General features: G+C 47.2%; 3 protein-coding genes and 1 long non-coding RNA gene across 4 annotated transcripts; 1 reads left to right on the top strand and 3 right to left on the bottom strand.

The window, feature by feature from the left end:
* Positions 1-198: 198 nt before the first annotated feature.
* PTCD1 (pentatricopeptide repeat domain 1) lies at positions 199-4,978 on the bottom strand. Its single transcript, XM_085074477.1, has 8 exons — positions 4,365-4,978; positions 3,686-3,826; positions 3,272-3,490; positions 2,651-2,752; positions 1,584-2,333; positions 1,232-1,348; positions 724-906; positions 199-513 (listed from the first exon to the last, which is right to left on the bottom strand). Exons 1-8 carry the CDS (start codon positions 4,821-4,823, stop codon positions 334-336), a joined length of 2,151 nt encoding a protein of 716 aa, XP_084930603.1. The 5' UTR covers positions 4,824-4,978; the 3' UTR covers positions 199-333.
* A 131-nt stretch (positions 4,979-5,109) lies between these two features.
* Positions 5,110-11,886, top strand: CPSF4 (cleavage and polyadenylation specific factor 4). Its single transcript, XM_085074485.1, has 8 exons — positions 5,110-5,408; positions 6,325-6,375; positions 6,880-7,032; positions 7,771-7,866; positions 8,009-8,102; positions 8,805-8,877; positions 9,432-9,524; positions 10,697-11,886. The coding sequence occupies exons 1-8, from the start codon at positions 5,306-5,308 to the stop codon at positions 10,763-10,765; spliced, it is 732 nt and encodes a 243-aa protein (XP_084930611.1). The 5' UTR covers positions 5,110-5,305; the 3' UTR covers positions 10,766-11,886.
* Positions 11,887-12,807: 921 nt separating this feature from the next.
* ATP5MF (ATP synthase membrane subunit f) lies at positions 12,808-14,538 on the bottom strand. Its single transcript, XM_085074484.1, has 4 exons — positions 14,411-14,538; positions 14,204-14,311; positions 13,277-13,393; positions 12,808-12,952 (listed from the first exon to the last, which is right to left on the bottom strand). The coding sequence occupies exons 1-4, from the start codon at positions 14,424-14,426 to the stop codon at positions 12,924-12,926; spliced, it is 270 nt and encodes an 89-aa protein (XP_084930610.1). The 5' UTR covers positions 14,427-14,538; the 3' UTR covers positions 12,808-12,923.
* A 2,085-nt stretch (positions 14,539-16,623) lies between these two features.
* LOC146430647 (uncharacterized) lies at positions 16,624-19,257 on the bottom strand. The gene is made up of 2 exons (XR_014855231.1): positions 18,984-19,257; positions 16,624-18,853 (listed from the first exon to the last, which is right to left on the bottom strand). It is a non-coding gene; the product is annotated as an uncharacterized LOC146430647 (long non-coding RNA).
* Positions 19,258-19,480: the final 223 nt, after the last annotated feature.

Here is a 19,480-nt window from a genome sequence, read left to right as displayed (position 1 = left end):
TCAGGAATGCCAGCAGTCTAGAGTCTTACAGGTCACATGTGAAGTGACAACACAGGACAGAGACAAAACCAGCACTGAGCTAAAGCCCTGTTAAATCTCATTTTGCTTCTTCCTTGTTTTGCACAGGGTTTGCTAAACTACAGCCCATCTAATTCTTGGCAGTTGAAGGAAATTCACTGAAAACGTATTTGCTCCTCCTTAAAACAAAAGGAAATATTTTATTATGTAGCTATTGCAAGAACTGGGGCTTGGGGAAATACAAAGCAGCTTTACTACAAGCCAGTTTAAAGAAGCAAGTCATGCATCTTCCTTGTGCTGGAAGAACTTGAAACTTCAGCATCCTGTTCCTTGTTCCTGCCCAGCCTCTTCCTTGCTGTCCTGCCCCTCAGGCTTTGCTGTCCTGTACTTTGCCCAGGGGTGGGGGGTCTCCTCTCCAGCCATAAATTTTAACCACCGGTAGTAGTAGCCACGGAAACCATCAATCTTCTCCAGGTATGGGTTTTTGGACTTATACTGCAAAGAGAAATCCAACAGAACAAGGTTCTATTAGATGAGAGCACCAGCCTGCAGGAGCTACCAAGATGCTACTGAAGAAAGAGCAATCGAGTAACCATCAGCCAGACCAGACAAACCCAAAGGACACTGAGGCAGACATTTATGCTTCCCCTGCCTTGCTGGTGTCCTTTGTGATGCCTTCACACCCTGCCAGTCCTGGCTCCTTACCCTGTCAAATTTGGGAGGGTACCGTGCTGCAAACTCCAGCTGCCGGATGATCACTTCATTGGGAGGCACCTGGTTATTCCTCATGTCCCGCAGGATCTCCGTGAGGTAACTGTAATCCAGCTGCCTCACAGCAGCACCAATCAGGGTGCTGTAGATGTACTTGTTGGGAGTAATTCCAGACCTCTGGAAAGAACAAATGCTACAGTTAAACAAGTTTATCTTGTGCCAGATCTCGCAGAAGGAAAAGGCAGAGAGAGGCACCTTTTACACAAGGAGCACGGCAAGGTCCTTGTGTCACCATGGGACCTGTGAAGCAGCTTTAGCAGTGCCAGCACAGGTGTAGGACAGACCACCTGAGCTCCAGCTACTCTGGACATGCATGTTTTTGGAGAGAGAACACAACCACTCACCACAAAAACCTCAGCAGGTCTTTTAAAAGCAATAACACTTCACTTTGGCTCTTCCTGCAGCTCAGACCCCAAGCAGCAGAGGATTTTTCTTTGATTACCTTCAAATCCGAGAGCAGCTGCAGTCCATCCTGCTGTTTGTGGCAGGCAATTGCCAAGCTACAGAATGTCTGCAGGTTAGGTGACAGTCCCCTCTTCACCAGAGCTGGCAGCACGCTCTGCAAGATACAAGTGTTGGCATCACTTCCCAAAAAAATCTCACCATAGCTTTCCAGACAGGGAGCTCAATGTGCTAGAACAGAATCCATGAATACTTAAAGATTAACCCAAGCACCACCTTGGGGATAACAGTTTGAGATCCCAGTTTGTGTTGTGGACAGGGAAATGGGTCTCAGCAAAAGAGAGGCGTGAGACAAGGTAGTGACAGGGCTGGTTCTGAGGTTTTTCTCTCACCTTTGCTCCCTCCAGGTCTCCCTGTTTACTTCTCTTCCTTATTAAAGTGTTAAAGAAGGTCACATCTACTCTTACTTTATGATCATCCAGCAGTGCCAGCAAAGAGGACTCTGAGGGGCTTTGGGGTTCCACCAGCTCAGCCAGTAACGTGAATGTTTTAATGTTGGGCTCTGCATTATCCTCTTTCATTTTGTTCAAGAATCCCTCCACATCCCCCATCAAAGCCAGTCTATGGGATGGTGTGGCCACTGTCCCCAGGGAAACCACAGTGTCAGGCATCCTGGAATCCAACAAGTTGGGAAGGTTGCAGAAAGGCAGCTTCTGGCTTGGGTGTGCCTGTTCCTGCTCCATCTCACTCTGGGCTCTCCTCATCAAGGCTCCAGCCCTGCTGTGAGCAATGCTGGGGCTGTCAGGAGCAGCTGGTTCTGCTTCAGCCCGAGTCACATCTTTACTTTGTTGTTGGATCAGTTCCTCAGGCTGCACTGAACTCTCCTGAAATAATTGCTTTTCCATAGCTTCCACATCCAGCTGGACAGCAGCACTCTTTGATCCCTTCTTCCTCTGATTTTTCACCTTTTTCTTCTGCCTCCCAGGTGGCAGCAGTAGCTGAGGTGAGTTCTCAGGGGGACTGAGAAGGAGTTTAGAGGCCACAGCAGGATTGCCAATCCCGCAGTCTCTAGCCGCGCGCAGCATCAGGTTGTAGGTGTGGCTGTCAGCCTTTATTCCCAGTTTATTCATTTGTTTCCAAACCTGAAGAGGAGAAGATGAATATTAAATAATAGGAGCATTTCTAGAAGCCTGCAAGCACATCTGTTAATGGGATCTGTGTGAGAAGGAGTGCATTTACAGCGTGACAAGGACAGTGACCTCGAGCTGGAGAGCCTGTGAGATGATCCAGGGCTGTTTACTAGTGTGCCAGATGTCCTGAGCAAAGCCCAGTTTTCAGAACTTGTGCTAGGAGGAACTGAACTCCTCCCATTTCAACACCCTGCTGCCTTCCATGTGTTCAAGTGATGAGTTACAACACAGCAGCACTTTCCCCCTTCCCTTAGAACACGAGGACAAACCTGCAGGGCAAATCGGAAGCCACTTTCGCTGTCTTTTATGCAGCTCATGAGAAGGAAGCTGAAGGTCTCAGCTGTGAGGACATGGCCCTTCTGCACAATTTCCTAAAAGAGAAGAGGAGCATTAAACTTCCCAGTTATCCAGCATGGTGAAGCTCAAATACCACTGTCATCTTCTGGGGAGAGATGTAACAAAGCATAGGGTGAGCTCCAAGTGTTTGAACAGGATGACTGCTCCAGGAAAGAGCCCTGAAACACCTACACAGATCCTGATGGGAATCTGGGGCAGGAACAGCAATCCTTTTAGCTATTTCCAGACTGGTCCTTCTGAGAAGAGCTGCTGTAAGAGCTCTAAAAGGAGACGTGGTATCTGTGAACTCCACGAGAACTCTGATAAGTTTTGGACACAGACAGCCAGATTTAAAGCCAAAGCTGCCTCCTTTTAGGTAATTAAACTTAGAGTTTGGTATGTACAATTTCACTGTATGACAATAAGGATCAATAAAATAAAAACACATGATCTATATTTATCTCTGCCGGAAATGAAATTAAAACCTGATGCAATGTGACAACTTCCAGGAGCCTTAACCCCAACAGATTAGGAGGAAAAAGTAACATATTTACCTTGAGTACATCCAAGCACATCCTGAGGTCTGAGCAGAGGGCACAGACCTTCAGCAGGGCATGGTAGGTGATGAGGTTCAGCTCCTCATTTTTGCTCTGCAGCTGCTGCCGCAGCTTCAGGGCACTCTGCAGCCCTGAGTCCTTCCATGGAGACTCAGCACAGGCATTGAACAGGGCTGTGTAAGTGGCCTCCATGGGGATTAACCCTCGTTTTTTCATCTGAAGGACAAGAAGAAGGATTTGAAGTGGCTTTTTACAAAAGGCTATCTTGAATTTTTTAAGTTGTTTTTTAAGAGTTTCAGGCTAAGAAGGTGCCAACACTAACTCAAACGCATTTTGGAGACAAAGTAACATGACTGAATGCTTGAAACAGTTTTAACTTAGAAAATGTTTCCACGGAGAAGTCAAACCTACATCATTGTAGAGCCTGAATGCCTTTTTCACATAGCCAACCCGGCCACAGCCACCAATGAGAACGGTGTAATTGCTTTCTTCTGGCTGGACACGCTCCTCCTTCAGCATCTGCACCTCAAACAGCTCCAGAGCATCTGCCAGCTATAAGGATGAGAAAAATCCGTCACGAGGCAGCAAGAGAATCAGCTACAATGGGTATTAATACATGCAGCGGTGGGCAGATTGTACTGCAAGTCCTACAGCCTGTGGGGTTCCTCACAAGAAGGCTGGAGAGGGACTTTTGACAAGGCCATGTGGTAACAGAACAAGGGGAATTGCTTTAAGCTGAAAGAGGAGAGATTTAGGTTAAATATTGGGAAGAAATCCATTACTGTGAGGGTGGGGAGGCATTAGCACAGGTTGCCCAGAGAAGCTGTGGCTGCCCCTGGATCCCTGGGAGTGTCCAAGGCCAGGCTGGACAGGGCTTGGAGCAACCTGGGATAATGGAAGGTATCCCTGCCCATGGCAGAGATGGAACTGGATGAGTTTTAAGGTCCCTTCCAAACCTAACTGTTCTATTATGATTCTACAAAAAATTCTTACTTTAATTCTTTCAGTAAAGATACCAAGTGATAGAGACTGGTCAGAGCTGCATCTTTCATCAGTGCTATTAAAAACAAGAGAAGAGCTGGGCTCAAACCTTGTCCTCTTTGATGAGGGCCTTGCACTGTAGGAAGTACCAGTATGGAGTGTTCTTAGGACCACGTCGAGGTTTTCTTTCTGGTTCTTCCTCTCCTTCTTCTTGAAGCTTTAAATCCCGAAAGCGCGCTGTGGTTTTGTGGTAATATTTTCTAGAGGAAAATTTATCAGACAGCGTCCCGAACTCCACGCCTTCATCATCATCCTCATCATCATCCTTCTCCTCGGTAGTTCCAGTGGAGCTGCCAGCACTGATGTCCCTCGGGTCGCTGCCGGGCAGTTTGCAGGAGGCCTGGGAGGAGCTGCACGTCCTCCAGCCCGGCAGCGAGCCCTGGCCTGGGGGTCGGGGCAGCAGCGGCGCCTGCCCGGATCCAAGCCCGGGGGCTGCGCACCGCGCCCGCAGCACAGCGGGAGAGGCGTAGCGGCACCAGCGGGGGACGAGGAGCCGCAGGGAGCCCATGATGTGCCCGCTGTCCCCGGAAGCGAGCGGCTCGGGAGCGGGAACGGGAGCGACAGCGGTGCAGGGACGGGGAGCGCGATCGCAATCCGAATCCAACCCCACTCCCACCCCGTCCCCTCACACCGCCCTGACCCGCCGCGCCTGCGCGCACGGAAGGGGCGTGTCCCCGGCCGAACCGGCGGTCTCTGATTGGCGGGTGCCCGCGCGCTGCCCGCCGGGCGGTGGCGTTCCGGGCGCTGATTGGCCGGAGCGCGCGCGCTGCCCGCCGGGCGGCCGTGCCCGCCGTGGGTCCCGTCATTCCGCGGGCGGGCGGCGCGGGGCGGCCACGGGGCTGCCGCCGCCGCCTCCCCTCACCGGAGGCGCTGCCGGCGCGGAGCGGAGCGGGCCGGGCCGGGCCCGCCCGGGCCCGCCCGCCCGCCGCCACCAACACCGCCACCATTCCGCCCCTACCTTCCCGTTGTCGGCGGCCCCCAGCTGCCACCATGCAAGAGCTCATCGCCAGCGTGGACCACATCACGTTCGACCTGGAGCTGGCCGTGGAGCAGCAGCTGGGGGCACAGCCGCTCCCCTTCCCTGGAATGGACAGTGCGTGTGGGGTCTCTCCTCCGCGGGGTGCTCGGGCCTGGGGCAGGGGCCATGGGGCCGAGGAGGGTGGGCTGGGAGGATTTCAGGGATCTGAGCATCTTCCTCAGGTCTTATTCATAGATTCACTCAATTTCTGCTTTCCCCGTGAGGTTTCTGTCTTCACCCAGGTGTTTTTATTTTCTAACGAAAATCTGTAGTTGGTATCCAGCCAGGCTGGAAAATTAAAGTTGAGGTGTTACCGTGAATAAAAATCGCTCTCTTGCACAGTACTTTATATTTCCTTTTTAATTCCCTTTTGGTAGATGAGACATTTCGATGGCAAGAGTCATCATCTTTAGGTATATCCGTGTCTGACTCTTTAAATCCTTTCCATCAGTCTGACACAGGCTCAGGAGACTTGTAGTTTGCAGATTTTTTTCTGGCTGGGCTACTAAACTTGTGTTTAACTCCCCTGAACGTTCCTGTTGGTTAGGATCAGCAAGGGATAACACGCTAATGATTGTTTCAGGCAGTTCTGGTAAAAGAATATGTCTGTTAATGCCATGACTATAAATACAGCATTCAGGAGTTGGACTTTGATGATTCCATGTCCCTTCCAACTCAGGATATTCTGTGATATGACTGACTTAAGAGAGAAAAACCCAGTCAAGAACTTAAATAGATGAAAAGCAAAACAAGCACCTCTCAATCTCTGCAAATTCCCCTTGGTGTCCCTCAAGAAGAAAACAGGTATTTTTGAGGTCCAGGCTTTAACAAGGAACTCCTGCAGGAAAGCAAATTCCTCAAACCAAAATTTTCACTTTGCTACTTTTCTCTTGATGTTGGAGATCAGATTTTCTTTCTAGGGCAGGAAATATTTAAAAAGTTGCCATGAAGCTTTGTTATAATGAATGATGTTTCCTTCTTCTCTCCACAGAATCGGGCGCGGCTGTCTGTGAGTTTTTTTTAAAGGCAGCATGTGGAAAAGGCAAGTTGTATGGAATATTGGAAAATGCAATTATCCTTGCAGGGTGGAGGGGTGAAAACAGATTTTCTAGCACTTTATAGTGCTCTTGCTTTGTGTAAAGCTGAGGGGATGACACAGAGGATAAAACTGAAGAATGTTGGAATATCTGCAGCAATTGGGAAATAATGGTATTTTTTAAGGGAGCTGGGAAGTAAATAAGCAAAGCTGCTATTAAAGGAAGGTTTGAACTCACCACAAGCAGACTTTGCCGTGGATCTGCCTCTTAGTTGCTGTGGTTTGTAGTTGCCAAGATTAAGATCTGGAGACTTTGTTGTGAACCTCGTTAGAGGGTAACACAAGACTATTTTGGAACTCCCTGTTTTGCTGTTATAGCTTAAGGCTGACATCATAAGCGATGCCTTCTGAAAGCCCTCTTGCAGAGGGGAACAAGGTGCTGCTGTTGCCCTGTGTGACACATTTTAATGGTTTTTTTTTTCCCTTCTTGCCCCATCCGTCCTTCCACAGGAGGCATGTGCCCGTTCCGACACATCAGTGGGGAAAAGACAGTTGTTTGCAAACACTGGCTACGAGGACTGTGCAAAAAGGGAGATCAGTGCGAGTTTCTGCATGAGTATGACATGACCAAGATGCCTGAGTGTTACTTCTACTCCAAATTTGGTGAGTAGCTCCTGCTTAGCCTTCCTTGCTGGCGTGGGAGTCTGAAGAGGATCCTCAGAGCATTACATTTCATCTGTGTGTGATGTTAGATTGACATTTTTCCAGACCTGCTTCACCTTATTGTCCACATAAACTTGTGATGTATTGTAGATGTCTTCACTCTTGTCCCTTTCAGGAAGAGGGGGGAAACACTGTTTTTACTGCTTTTTTTGCCTTATGCTCTTATTTTTTTGGTATGAGATGAGTAGGCTGAGCAACTGGTCTTTGCATGACTTATTTTGGGGAGCTGATGAGTAGCAGAGGGCATGGGGGTGCAAAACTTTTATGCACTTGCTTTCCAGCTCTGGAGATCTGGACATAATGAGGCAACTTGGTGCCAGAAACTTACAGTCATGTAGGTTTCCTTGGATTGAGGTTAGTGAGCAATTTGTAGTTTCTCCACGCTTCTGGTGCGCTAAATGTTTGGTTTTTGTTACCATGACTGGTCTTTCAAATTTAGATCCCCTGTTTTTTTTAAAAACACACATAAATAATCCAGTCTGGTACAACTTGGCTCACCAGGGGTGAGTCCTTGGAGCTTTTCATGGAGGTTAAGGCCTGCAGTGAGAGTGTTGTGCCTGAATTTATGAATGTTGGTAACAGCTCTGTGGGAATTACAAAATCCAGGTAATGTTTTGAGAGTAATTTTGATCTCAGACCTGCACAATTGACTGAGAAGTGTGTTTGTGTTTGGTACAGGGGAATGCAGTAACAAGGAATGTCCATTCTTGCACATTGACCCCGAGTCGAAGATCAAAGACTGTCCCTGGTATGACAGAGGCTTCTGTAAACACGGTATGTACCTCCCACAGTCCGTTTTTCTGTGGCTGGAGATCAAGGGTAGGGTGTTGCTGTTGTCTCTTTGCATGATTTGCTGGTGTATGTGCTTCTGGGATATGGATGTATGGAGTGTCAACTGCTGAGCTTTGTGTTGCAGGTCCCCTCTGCAGACACCGGCACACTCGGAGAGTCATTTGTGTGAATTACCTGGTAGGATTCTGTCCAGAGGGGCCTGCCTGTAAATTCATGCAGTGAGTATGCTCCAGGCCTGTCCTGCAGCTTTGTGTTTCCCTTGTGAGCTGCTGTATGTCAAATGAGGGTGCTCCCGTGCTTCCCAATGGTTTGGAGATTTGCCAGTGTTTAGTTGGGCCAAATTTTTACTGATTTGAGGACTGAGAAAGTATTTATAATAACATGTAGTGACAGGGCAAGGGGGAATGTTTTCAAACTGAAAGCAAGTAGGTTTAGATTAAGACATTAGAAAAAAATGCTTCCCTGTGAGGGTGGGGAGTCCCTGGAACAGGTTGCTTGGAGAAGCTATGGCTGCCCCATCCCTGGGAGTGTCCAAGGCCAGGCTGGACAGGGCTTGGAGCAGCTTGGGATAATGGAAGGTGTCCCTGCCCATGGCAGGAGGTTGGAACTGTACGAGTTTTGAGATCCCTTCCAACCCAAACCATTCTATGATATGGAGCAGGGCTTCTCCAGGGAGTTCCCATGAGACTGCTATGATGATTAGATGTCATCAGTGCAGTGGAATCACAGGAATTTATACTGCAGAAGGCAGAGGGGTTTGCTACACACATGCTGAGAGAATTGGGGAGGGGGAGGTCTGTTTCTGTTGAGCCAGATTTAATTGGCTGAATGTTTTGTTGTTTGGAGTTACTTGACTGAGCTGATGATAAAATGTTGGCATATGATTTGGGAATCAATTTTCTTATTTCCATCTAAACCAGCCCTCGGTTTGAACTGCCAATGGGAACCACAGAGCAACCACCACTGCCTCAGCCGACACAAACCCAGCAAAAGGTACCCACATCCCCTGCCTCCCCACACACCCACCCTCAAACCTGTCCCACAGTGCTCTAAAATAGACCAGATTGTCTGCTGGTCAGAATTGGGCACCCAGGCTCTTGGGTCTGGGAGGGAGAATTAAGCTGTGAGCACCCCTGAGTGTCATTATAGTGATGAAAGCCCCACAATTGTTCCCACTTTACATGGAGATCATGTCACAGAACACTCCCACGCTACACAGAAGCACATCATATGTGGTTGTGCAGCAGTCTGCCAGGTTTTGTAATCAGGGTGACATCCCTCAGTGATGGCAATGATATTTTAGCAGCCTAAACCTACTCTCCAAATCTGCTTTCCAGAGAAAAACAGGATCACTGGGCTTTATGAAGCTCAGTGCTTGATTTCTTCTCTCTGGTGCTCCAGCTGGCAGAGCACCCACACACAGATTTGGAGGAAAATTGATCATTTGACATATGGGGTGCTCTCTTCCCTTCTTAACAAAACAACAACCACAAAGATCTTTATCCTGGATGCACTTAACAAGTCAGAACTCTTCTCCTACCCAACAGAGGACACCCCAAGTCATTGGAGTCATGCAGTCTCAAAATAACAACAGTGGGAACAGAGGACCCCGGCCATTGGAGCAGGTCACCTGCTACAAGGTAATGCAGAGGGGATGGTTGAGGAGGGAAAGCACAGTGTAAAGAGGTTCATGAACTCTGAGCTCTGCTCAGTGCATGTTGTGTGGTGCCTGGATACAGCTGTGGGAATTGGCCTTGAGTTCTGAGGTTGCTGCCTTGGTGTGGCAATGAAGGATTCTGTAGGACTTTGCTGTCTGCTAATAAACAGGAAACCCTGCCCTAAGAATAGAGAAAGGAGACTGCCAAGCTGCACATTTCAAAATAAGAGTTAATAGTAATTTTTTGTCTCATAAGCTAATTTGTGTACACTGGTGGGTGTAGATTCTCTTCTTCCCTGTTAGCCTGTGAGGTCCTTGAAAGTAACAGAAATTAGGTGTGCAAAACCTGCTCAGTATTTGAGTTGTAAGTGCATCCTGTGGTGTCAAACCAAGGAATGAGTTGTTCACCTTGGACACTCACTGAGGAACACCAGGAAAATTTGGACACAGTGAAGTTTCCATCTCCTTATTTTTCTACAAAAGACCCAATCACTAGAAAAGGACAAAGAATTCTCCTGTCCCATTAGCCCTGACAGTTATAACATTTTACATGTCAACTCTGTGCCTTAGATGCTTGTTTGGGTGAAAATCACTGTGATTGGACATGGATATTAAATAGCTGAATCCATTTCACTAAAAACCTTTAATAGCTGCCTATTATTTTATCTGCAAGTAAATTATAGATCTGGAGAAGGCTGTTGGGCCAGGTACTGGCATTTCTCTGTGTTTGAGTAGCTTTAATATGCAAAGTCATGAATCTGACTTTCTCAAGTTCAGAGGTGATTTTCTGTGTTTAATTCAAGATTGCTGATCAGGAGAGTCCCCATGGATATGGTGCATATCAGATGGATATGTCTCAGAAGCCTCAAATATTGAAATCCTCCTTGTGTGCTGAGGGTTCTCTCCTTTGAAATGTCTTAGAATAACATTGCATCAGGTTACTCCCAGCATAGAAGCAGCTTTTGCTCCAAGGAGTGGCAGCAGCCCATAAATCCTCTCCCTTCTGACACCTTGTTTCACTTCACCTGCTAAATGCTACATCTTCCAAGTTTTGACAACCTTCCAGATGGCAACAGTTGCTGCGTGTCTTAAAAAGGCAGCTAGAAGGAAAATACTGGAAGTTTGCAATAATTCCTGTCTCTCTTTCTCTTTCAGTGTGGTGAAAAAGGTCATTATGCCAACAGATGCACCAAAGGACACCTGGCCTTTCTCAGTGGACAGTGAAGGAGCAGCAGGAAGGTGCAAGGGAGATGTTACCACTGAGGAAAGGTTTCTGCCTAGCACAATGTCTGGAGCTATTAATCAGGTTGTTTTTTTAATGCCATTACTGAAAGAACAGGTCAGAGGCTGGCTGCTGCTAAGCAACATTTTTGTAATTGTCCCCAACTTATTTTTTTAAGTTTTAACCTTTTTAAAATCGATTTTGGCCTCTGTCTGTTTTCATTGAGCCCTGATGAAAGGTAGATCTAAAAGCCAGTAGATAAACCAAGCCCTTACTGGTGCAGCACTCCACGTAAACACATCTTAGGCCAGTGTTTCTTCAAAGTTTTTTCTTTCTGCCACTTCTCTTTGGAGAATCTGCAGCATTTCAGCCCTTGCTGTGGAAGCAGGAAGACTGACTGGGAAAACTTTAACACTTGCAATGCCTTCTCCTCAGTGAGGAAGCAGGGATTCTGCTGTCCTGTAGCTCTTCAAAGGCAAAGTCCTGTTTCCAGGTGAGCCTGGTGAGCTTGCCCTGGTGGCTGACGTGATCCCTCACGTACATCAGGCAGTAAAACCCGTGTCCACTTGCTTTGTTTCTGTGCTTCTTGCTGTACTGAAGGTTAGAAATCAAATCTTCTGGGAGAGAACTGATCAAGGGGAGAATAAATTGGCATCTCTGTGGTTAGCCAGACAATAAGGAACAATGATTATAGGATTATAAGCTGCATCTGTGCTCAGTTCCCATTTGCAGAAATGGGGGAAACGAGCATGGCTTGGAGTAGGAATAGAAGAGCCTTGTCTCAGCCCCCAGCTCACACTGAGCAGGTATTCCCACACTCTAGAGACCAGGAAGTGTTTTAAAGTGTTGGTAGAAATTCCTTCTGAGAGCAATTATTTTTTTTCCAACCCAAACCCCATTTATTTTGATTCGACTATTTCAAAAGGGCCAATGACAAAATGTGAATTAAAAAAAAAATTGCCCACAATGTGAGCCTTATTGATTCTACCCCATGTCTTCATTTGCTGCCTGCCTTTATACTTTGTTTTTATTGAAATGTACTGATGGCAAAAACTGGCTGTGAATTTATTTTTCTTTAAGAACAAGGTAATGTGGCTGGATTAAGAGAAGTGACCAGAGCCTGTGTTGGTGTCCATGACTGCAGTTATTTCACTGTGGAAGTTTCAAGTCTGAAGTCACAGACCATCAGACACTATCATAACACTTTGTGCTCCCCTCAAAGTGAGCTGTGTGATCTGTGTGTAACTGGGTATGTGGAAAGGGAACCAAAACACTCCACTCTCTAGCCACCTTCCCCATCAAGTTCAGTTTTTGGGCTTCAGTACCAACTTTCCATCACTGAAAACCTTCCTGTAACCACTGAAGCTCTTTGGAAGATTCTTCATGTCCCTCAATAAGTGGTTTTCACTCTCTGCTGTTCAGACAAGCATGGTTCAGGTGGGCCTTGCAGTGCTGGTGTGACTGTGGGGTGTGAGGAAGCTCAGAGCTGAGGCCAAACCCACAAATGCTCCTTTAAGCTGCATTTAAGTAAAGATGGAAAGTTTTCCTTTAGTTTATTTTAGTGGATTAAAAGTCTGAAGCTTATTCCCATTCAGAATGACCTCCCAGCTTTGGCAATGAAAGTAGTAAAGTTTAGACAGAAGTTTTTGGTCATCTGAGGCAGGGACAAAAGGGGAGCTGCAGACCTCTCTCATCTCAGAGAGTGCTTTGCAATGATGGAAAAGTGTCCAAATACCTCCAGTCCCTGGTGACAGCCTGACTGAGAACCACAAACATCAACAGGCCACCCAAAGCTCACATATTCTTTCAAATCAAAACACATCCTCACAGCCCCTTGTCCAGCCTGTACATAATGGCCAGGAAGAAGCAATCCAATGCTTTTATTTTTATCAAACATAAATCACTTGCAACAGTTCCCCCAGTTCATAATACAACCCAAGAAGCAGTTGCATTCCCTCTGAACTTACCCTGAAGGGTGAAACTCTCAGAAGACAAATTTATTTGCACATTACAATTAACAATCAGAGTGTCAGCTCAGGAAGTGTAGAGTGTATGCACTTTATTATTGGTCACAAGAGTACAGATTTAATATCAATAGCTCTGATGTCTTCTGTCAGAGCAGCTGTGCCAGGAGCTGCACCTTCACCGTCTGATGGTGCCTCAGTGGTACTTCCTCCTGCGCTCGTGCTCTGCAGCAAAGCACAGCAAGTTAATTCTGCTGAACTCATAAGGAAAAAACCCACCACACCTGAAATTACAGGCAAGAAAGCACTCTAAAAAAACCCTGAGCATGTATTTTATGAGTGCTGTCAGGTCAGACAAGCACCAAGATCTAAACCTTCTTCATTACTAAGAAAATACTCAGTAAGCACTCAAGTTTTCTATGGCTAAAAGAAGTTTGTTTGTCGACAATCTCTCATTTTATTTCTGAAAGCAGCAGTAGCAAATAGTTTTTATTCCCCAAGCAGCTGCCCAAGCTGCCCTGCACACACTCAACCGTGGTTTTTACTTACTGATGTGACTGTAGCTCCACATGTAGCTGAGGACAATATACCCAGCGAGCACCATGGAGATACCCCCGAGGCCTCCCTTCTTCACATTGATGTATTTGTTGTAGTATCTGGTATAGCCTGTGGAGGAGGAAAGTTTTCAGAGCAGCCAGAGAAGCTGTGTGTTACCCTGTGTGAGAAAGAATCAGCCTGGATGCACAGAACTTCAGGAAATTTTTTCTTATGAAACATCTGAAGGTCTCAGAAGCAAGTCAGGGAGGAGGCAACCTGTGTGTTTGTTGAGCAGGGTGATCTCAAGTTAACAGCCCTAAGCCTTCAAAAAAAAAAAAAAGGGGAAAAAACCCCATTTTTCATTCTTTTTCTAAATATTATTGTGACTTTCATGACCTCAAGCAGCTTTGGAATTACCTAACTCTTCCATACCATTTTATACATGCATATGTGTATTATCAAATGCAGACACCTGCATTTCACATTGTTTAAATGCACCTGAATGAGATCTGTACCTACAGCAAAGGACATTGGTCCCAAGTGATCCATAAGAGCCTTGTTTCCCCTTCTACCGTTTGTAGGGATCAACTGCTTTTAATTATTTTTTATTTACTCGTGATGTTGGGAAACACCGAGATTTTCAGCCAGCAGATTCGGGACTAAGGGCACCCCATTTCCCTTTTATACAAGAACGAATACCGAGAACAAACATCCACTGGATAAAGCCCACCCACACAAGAAATACATTTACAGATGGAAAATCAAGATGTTACAGGAGAAACTGCTCTGGGAAGGTAAAGAGCTCCTGCGCTGCCAGACACCCCTCCCGCCCCAGCAACGTCCATTCCTGGGCAGTCAGAAATTCTTGTGTGCTGCTCTCCCTGGCTCCGTGAGGAGAAGGGATCCCTGCACCCTCCGGGCCTCCCCGCAGCCCCTCACCTCTCTGCATTGCCCCCAAGATGCCGCCGGGGGTGAAGTCCCTCATAGCCAGCCAGCTGCCCAGCTGGCCCAGCTTCACGTCCATCAGCTTGGTGTCCTTGAGGAGAACTGCGGCAGGAAGAGGGAGAGGGAGAGAAGGCGGTCAGCGCGGGGCTGAAGGAGGGAGGGAAGGGAGCACCGCGGTCACCTTGATCCCCACAGACTCACCCGGCGGCTGCGCCATCTTGGTGTGCCCGGAAGGGATGGCCGCGGAGGCTCATGGGAGGAGGGAAGGGCGGGAACGCGGGTGGCGAGCGGGGCGGGGCCGGCGCCATGTTGAGTGTGTCACGGCGCCATGTTGGGTGTGTCACGCTCCCCTCAGGAAGGACCGTGGTGGTCCCTATGCCGCCTTGAGCCTGTCCAGCCTGTCCTAGTGACGGCACAAGGAGTCATGGGTACAAATTGAAAGCGGGAGAAATTTCTGTTGGGAAAAAATTCCTCCCTGTGAGGGTGGAGACCCTGGCACAGAGTGCCCAGAGAAGCTGTGGCTGCCCCATCCCTGGGAGTGTCCAAGGCCAGGCTGGACGGGGCTTGGACCATCCTGGTCTGGTGGAAGGTGTCCCTACCCATGGCAGAGATGATCTTTAAGGTCCCTCCAACCCCTTAACATTCTGTGATTCTGTGATCTCCTCTCCAGGGGTTAATTCCCCAGTGGGGCTGCACTGTGCCCCAGATGCCTCAGGCACTGCCAGCCTGGCAGCAGGCTGAGGCACCTGAGGGATTTTCCATTCATCCACACTCCAGCAGGTCCCTTCAGCATCCGAGCCCCTCATCAGCGGATGGTAAACAACCTCCTGAGCATGTCCTTCAGTTCCCCAGGGCAGCGCCTCGCACCGTCCCACGTTACGGGGTATCAGGTGCCCTCCTTGCAGTGCTTCAGATTGGGAGAAAATATAGAAAAATTCACACGTTGTCATCGGCATCTTCACACGTCTCCATCAGCAATCCTGCCAGTGTCCCACAGATGAACCTTTTCCAGTGTGTTCTCAAGTTGCAACTCTAACACGGTAAATGTGCACTCACTGGCAGTATATACTGCAACATACATTGAAATTGTTGTCGCTTATTGTACTGTAAGAAGTCCGTTTTCAGTGCCCACTGAGGACCTTTCCCTGTGGGAATACGCTGCATTCTACTACAGCTCCTCTGGAAAGGTGTCAAAGGCAAAAGGAGAGGCTGGGTTGGGGTACACAGTGTAATTAAACCCACATAACCAGAGTGGTGGAGCAGTTAATGTGCAGATAAAGACAAATTTTGCCTTCCTGCAACAGGAATCATAGAATATCCAGAGTTGGATGAGACCCACGAGGATCAGAGTCCAACTCCTGGCCCTGCACAGGACACCCCAACAATCCCACACTGTCCCTGAGAGCATTGTCCAAGCACTCCTGGAGCTCTGGCAGCCTTGGGGCTGTGATCATTCCCTGGAGAGCCTGGTCAGTGCCCCACCACCCTCTGGGGGAAGAACCTTTTCCTGATATCCCACCTAACCCACCCCTAACACGGCTCCAGCTATTCCCTGGGTCCTGTCCCTGCTCACAGGGAGCAGAGATTGAAGCTGCCCTGCGCTCCCCAGCAGGAGAAGCTGCAGCCCCCCATGAGTCTCACCCCGGTCTCCAGCAGAACAAACCAAGTGACCTCAACCACTCCTTGTTTGGCTTCTCCCCTAGACCCTTCCTCATCTTCATAGCCCTCCATTTAATTGCTTTGTATCTTGTATTCATGTGCTCAAAACTGCACCCAGAACTTGAGGTGAGGCTGCACCAGCTCAGAGTAGAACACGAAAGAGCCACCCAGATTTATTTCCTGTCCCCCAGAGCCTTTCTGGGGGGTTCAGACCCACCCTGAGCATACCTGCCCCCGGGTGGTGGCACCAGGTGGGACTCCAGCAGGTGTCACTCGCAGGCAGCGGCTGCGGCTGACGGTCCCCATGTAGTGACCTCTAGAGGCTTCAAATCCGCTCGTGCAGGTTCATAGCAGTGTCAGGGTTTGTTGTTGTTTATTGTGCTGAAGCTGAAACGCGAAGTGCTGCAGCGGTAAACAGGGAGCAGCAGTTCCCCCGCTGCTCCTGGCAGGTCAAACAGCACCCCGGGATTCCTGGATATGAAATCTCCATCCCACAGAGGACTGGTACAGCGGATCAGAGCTGAAAACTAAATTAAGGACGCTGAAAGGAGCCCACAGGGCTCCTACATAAACACTAATCTCTGCAGCTTTTACTTCTCTCAGGTTGCAGAGTCTTATTCCACACTCCTCCCTCCTGCCACTGCAGGATTCTTGGAATCTGCAGGGTTGTGTTACCTGGTATTAAATGAGGTGAGAAACCTGTGCTGTATCAAGATATACAGAACTGTGTCGCACATCAGAAGCTGGTCTCCGTGTCTGGCTTCATCCTCTATTTTACCAAAATTAATTTATTTACATTGAATAGTAACATAACATAACATAACATAACAATTAAAAAAAAGGCAGAAGGAATACACTGCTGCCTGATTTTTAATTTTTTTTCCTTATTAACAGAAAGTAAGATTAGGAAAGTATGGTGTGTCTGATCACCTGAAGAAAGGGTTCCAAATTTAGACCCTGTTAAATGAGTTTAAAATCCTGTTATTAAATTATCCTTTATTTTATTATTGGACTTTACCGGTAACTGTCATTTTATGGCTGAAGTGTCCCCTGATGAACTACTATGTGCCCCTTTTACAGTACTTGCAGAAAATCATGCTTCAAACTTGCTTCCCTCATTCTTGCAAGGCAACCTATTGTTTTAAATAGGATTACTCATGCAAGGCAGATTAATTCACCTACAGGAAGAAAGCCAGTGGCGGGGGCCTCATTTTAAGGAGTTCCCTGCAGAGCAGAAGAGCACATAAAGCTGCTCAAACTGCTTATGGCAAAACCTGGGGAAATTTGGATTGCTAGGGTAGGAATGGAAATCCCTAATGAGGATCCATCTCCAGTGGAATTAGAGGCAGCAGTGAGTCAAGACTTGGCCTGAGCTGCCCATGCTGGCAGGGTGAGAGGAACAGGGCTGTTCTCTTTATGCCACCTTAACCTGACCCAGCAGGAAGAGTGAAATGGTACAGATGTGCAGGAGGTTTTGCTGCACATTTCCTCCCTTTGACCTGTGCTGCTGGCCAAAATTCAGGGTCTTGTTGGTTGATCCAGATGGGAGGAGGAGTGACAAAGAAAGGTGTCTCTGATGTATTTCTATTTGCTTACAAGAATTCTCTCAGCCCTTCTTTCCTGACCACACAAGAACTCACACACTGAGAGCCAGTCCCTTGCTTAGAGCTCCACACCTGCTCCAGGCAGCAGTGTGACCCCAAATCCTTGTATTCAGTCCAGGTCTTATATCAATGATTGTTCAGGCTCTTTGAAGTTTCCGTTCTCTGCTTGTTTCCACACTCTGTGTTTCTGTCTCTTCCTCCACCTGAGCCATAGCATCCACATGTAATCTTTCCTTTTAATATCTTACTACAAACTGTCCTCCCAGAGCCTTCAGGTTCTTGAGCAATCTTGTATTGTGGGTGGAAATAGACTTAATGTCTCCTTCAGCTACCCTAAATAAAGGAACGCAGTGAAACCTACCAATTTCAAGAAGGTTTAAAAAAATAAAAATAAAAGCCTAATGGAGTGTTGCCCTGAGGTTCTTATCTAAGTGAAGACCTCTCTAGAAAATGCTGTGAAGTTTGTAAATAATGGCATAGAAATAATAGAAGTAGAAATAGAAATAAATTCAAAAAACACAGAGTATTTTGCAAAAGACGTCAATGGATACAAAAAATATTTCCTTTCTCTAGTAACAAGGATAACACATAATATTGCAGCTTTCAGTCCAAAAATTCAGTCATGGCCCAAAAAGTCAAGTAACACTTCATTGGAGTTGCTGAAAAGGAGGAGTAAAAAGCACAACAGCCTCCCTCAGATGCTGGGATCATTTTTCCTGTTCCATCCTGTTTCCTGCCACCCTTTGAAGCCTCAGGGGCTCACCTGGGTGGTCAGTGGTACTGTAGGAATATACAGACACAATGTCTGTAGGTGTGTGAGGCAGCCAGAGTGGCCTTCAAGAAGGTCAAGAAATGAGGATTCACCTAAATGATCCCATGCCCACTGAAACTGATGACAAAGCACGCAGTGCTTTTAATAAAGGATCAAACCTTCAGTGGTTTGTGGACCAGATAGGGTTCTGAAACATGTGGTTTGGCACAGGATGCCTCTTGGCTCCAAAGCACTCATTTCAATCTGATGAATTCCCACCAGCACAGGTTAAGGAGCTGCAGCCATCAAGGAGAAAGAGAAATCACAGGCTACCAGCACTTGCAGAAGCTCAACAGAGAGATTCATGTTCTATCAACCAGTAACTTGGAGAAAAGTTATGGCCCCAAGCTGCTTTATTCAGGCAGTTGTTTTTTAATTGTAGGAACAGTTTGGTGTGGTGAGAGCAAAGCAGCTGCTGAGGTCTCAACCTCATTCATCTAAAATTGTGCTTGCAGTGGAAACCAGACTCCAGCATTGAATAGGATAAGAAAAGGGTGTGGAGTTTGAAATCTCTTCCATGGCCAGACTTCCTCAGGAAAATGGTGAATTGCCTTGCAGAGATAATAATACCTAGGGATTGACATGGCAAAAGCAGTTGAGAGAATGAACCTGTGATTGCAAGCAGATTGCTTGCTCTGTGTTATTACAAAGCCATTTTCCTTCATCAACCTCAAAACACTTTGCAGAGGAGATCACTTACCAATGATTAATAGTTTAGCATGTACATAGTTCTTTTCTCCTTCACAGCACTTGAGTATTGATGCATCTTCGTGTTCCTCCGACAAAATGTGTACATTAATGTTATGATTATCTTTTCAAGCGGTGAAATTTGAGCTCTGGGTTTAGGAGTGGGGAGGGGAAATTCCTCCCTCCTCCTTTGGCCCCCTCTTGCTGGCCTTTGCTTGTATCTGGTGTCAGTTGCAAAAGTACCTTATTTTATAAGTCTTTGATCAGCCTGGTGGTTAGCTAAATATATACCTGTGGGGAGGTAATTACATGCTATCAGTAGTAAAGTGTACTAAAATAATGTACGTTAATTAAAACACTTGCAAAACCAAAGCAAGAATTTTCACAGAGATAAATCTGCTGCAGCAACAGCTGTATCTGAGGCTGCTTCCCAGAGACAAACATGAAAATAAAACCAGGGACCAGTAAAACCCAGTTTTTTCCTGCTAAAAAGAAGAAAGACATGTACCC

The sequence above is a fragment of the Lichenostomus cassidix genome, chromosome 14 (assembly GCF_008360975.1).
Source record: "Lichenostomus cassidix isolate B80296 chromosome 14, HeHo_3.0, whole genome shotgun sequence".
In the NCBI taxonomy this organism is placed as follows: domain Eukaryota; kingdom Metazoa; phylum Chordata; class Aves; order Passeriformes; family Meliphagidae; genus Lichenostomus; species Lichenostomus cassidix.
The sequence above is the reverse complement of the archived record's forward strand: the minus strand, read 5'-3'. Positions and strand labels throughout refer to the sequence as shown.

Bases quoted from the DNA above. Each gene is read 5' to 3' on its own strand.
- PTCD1 (XM_085074477.1), bottom strand. From the start codon at position 4,823: ATGGGCTCCCTGCGGCTCCTCGTCCCCCGCTGGTGCCGCTACGCCTCT. The intron at 2,334-2,650 runs GTTTGTCCTCGT...TCTCCTCTTCAG, and splicing joins GCTTCCGATTTGCCCTGCAG to GTTTGGAAACAAATGAATAA. The intron at 907-1,231 runs GTAATCAAAGAA...TGTTCTTTCCAG, and splicing joins AGCTGCTCTCGGATTTGAAG to AGGTCTGGAATTACTCCCAA.
- CPSF4 (XM_085074485.1), top strand. From the start codon at position 5,306: ATGCAAGAGCTCATCGCCAGCGTGGACCACATCACGTTCGACCTGGAG. The intron at 6,376-6,879 runs GCAAGTTGTATG...GTCCTTCCACAG, and splicing joins AAAGGCAGCATGTGGAAAAG to GAGGCATGTGCCCGTTCCGA. The intron at 7,867-8,008 runs GTATGTACCTCC...TTTGTGTTGCAG, and splicing joins CAGAGGCTTCTGTAAACACG to GTCCCCTCTGCAGACACCGG.
- ATP5MF (XM_085074484.1), bottom strand. The intron at 13,394-14,203 runs GTGAGGGGCTGC...CCTCCTCCACAG, and splicing joins CTTGGGGGCAATGCAGAGAG to GCTATACCAGATACTACAAC. The intron at 12,953-13,276 runs GTAAGTAAAAAC...GCTTTGCTGCAG, and splicing joins GTGGAGCTACAGTCACATCA to AGCACGAGCGCAGGAGGAAG.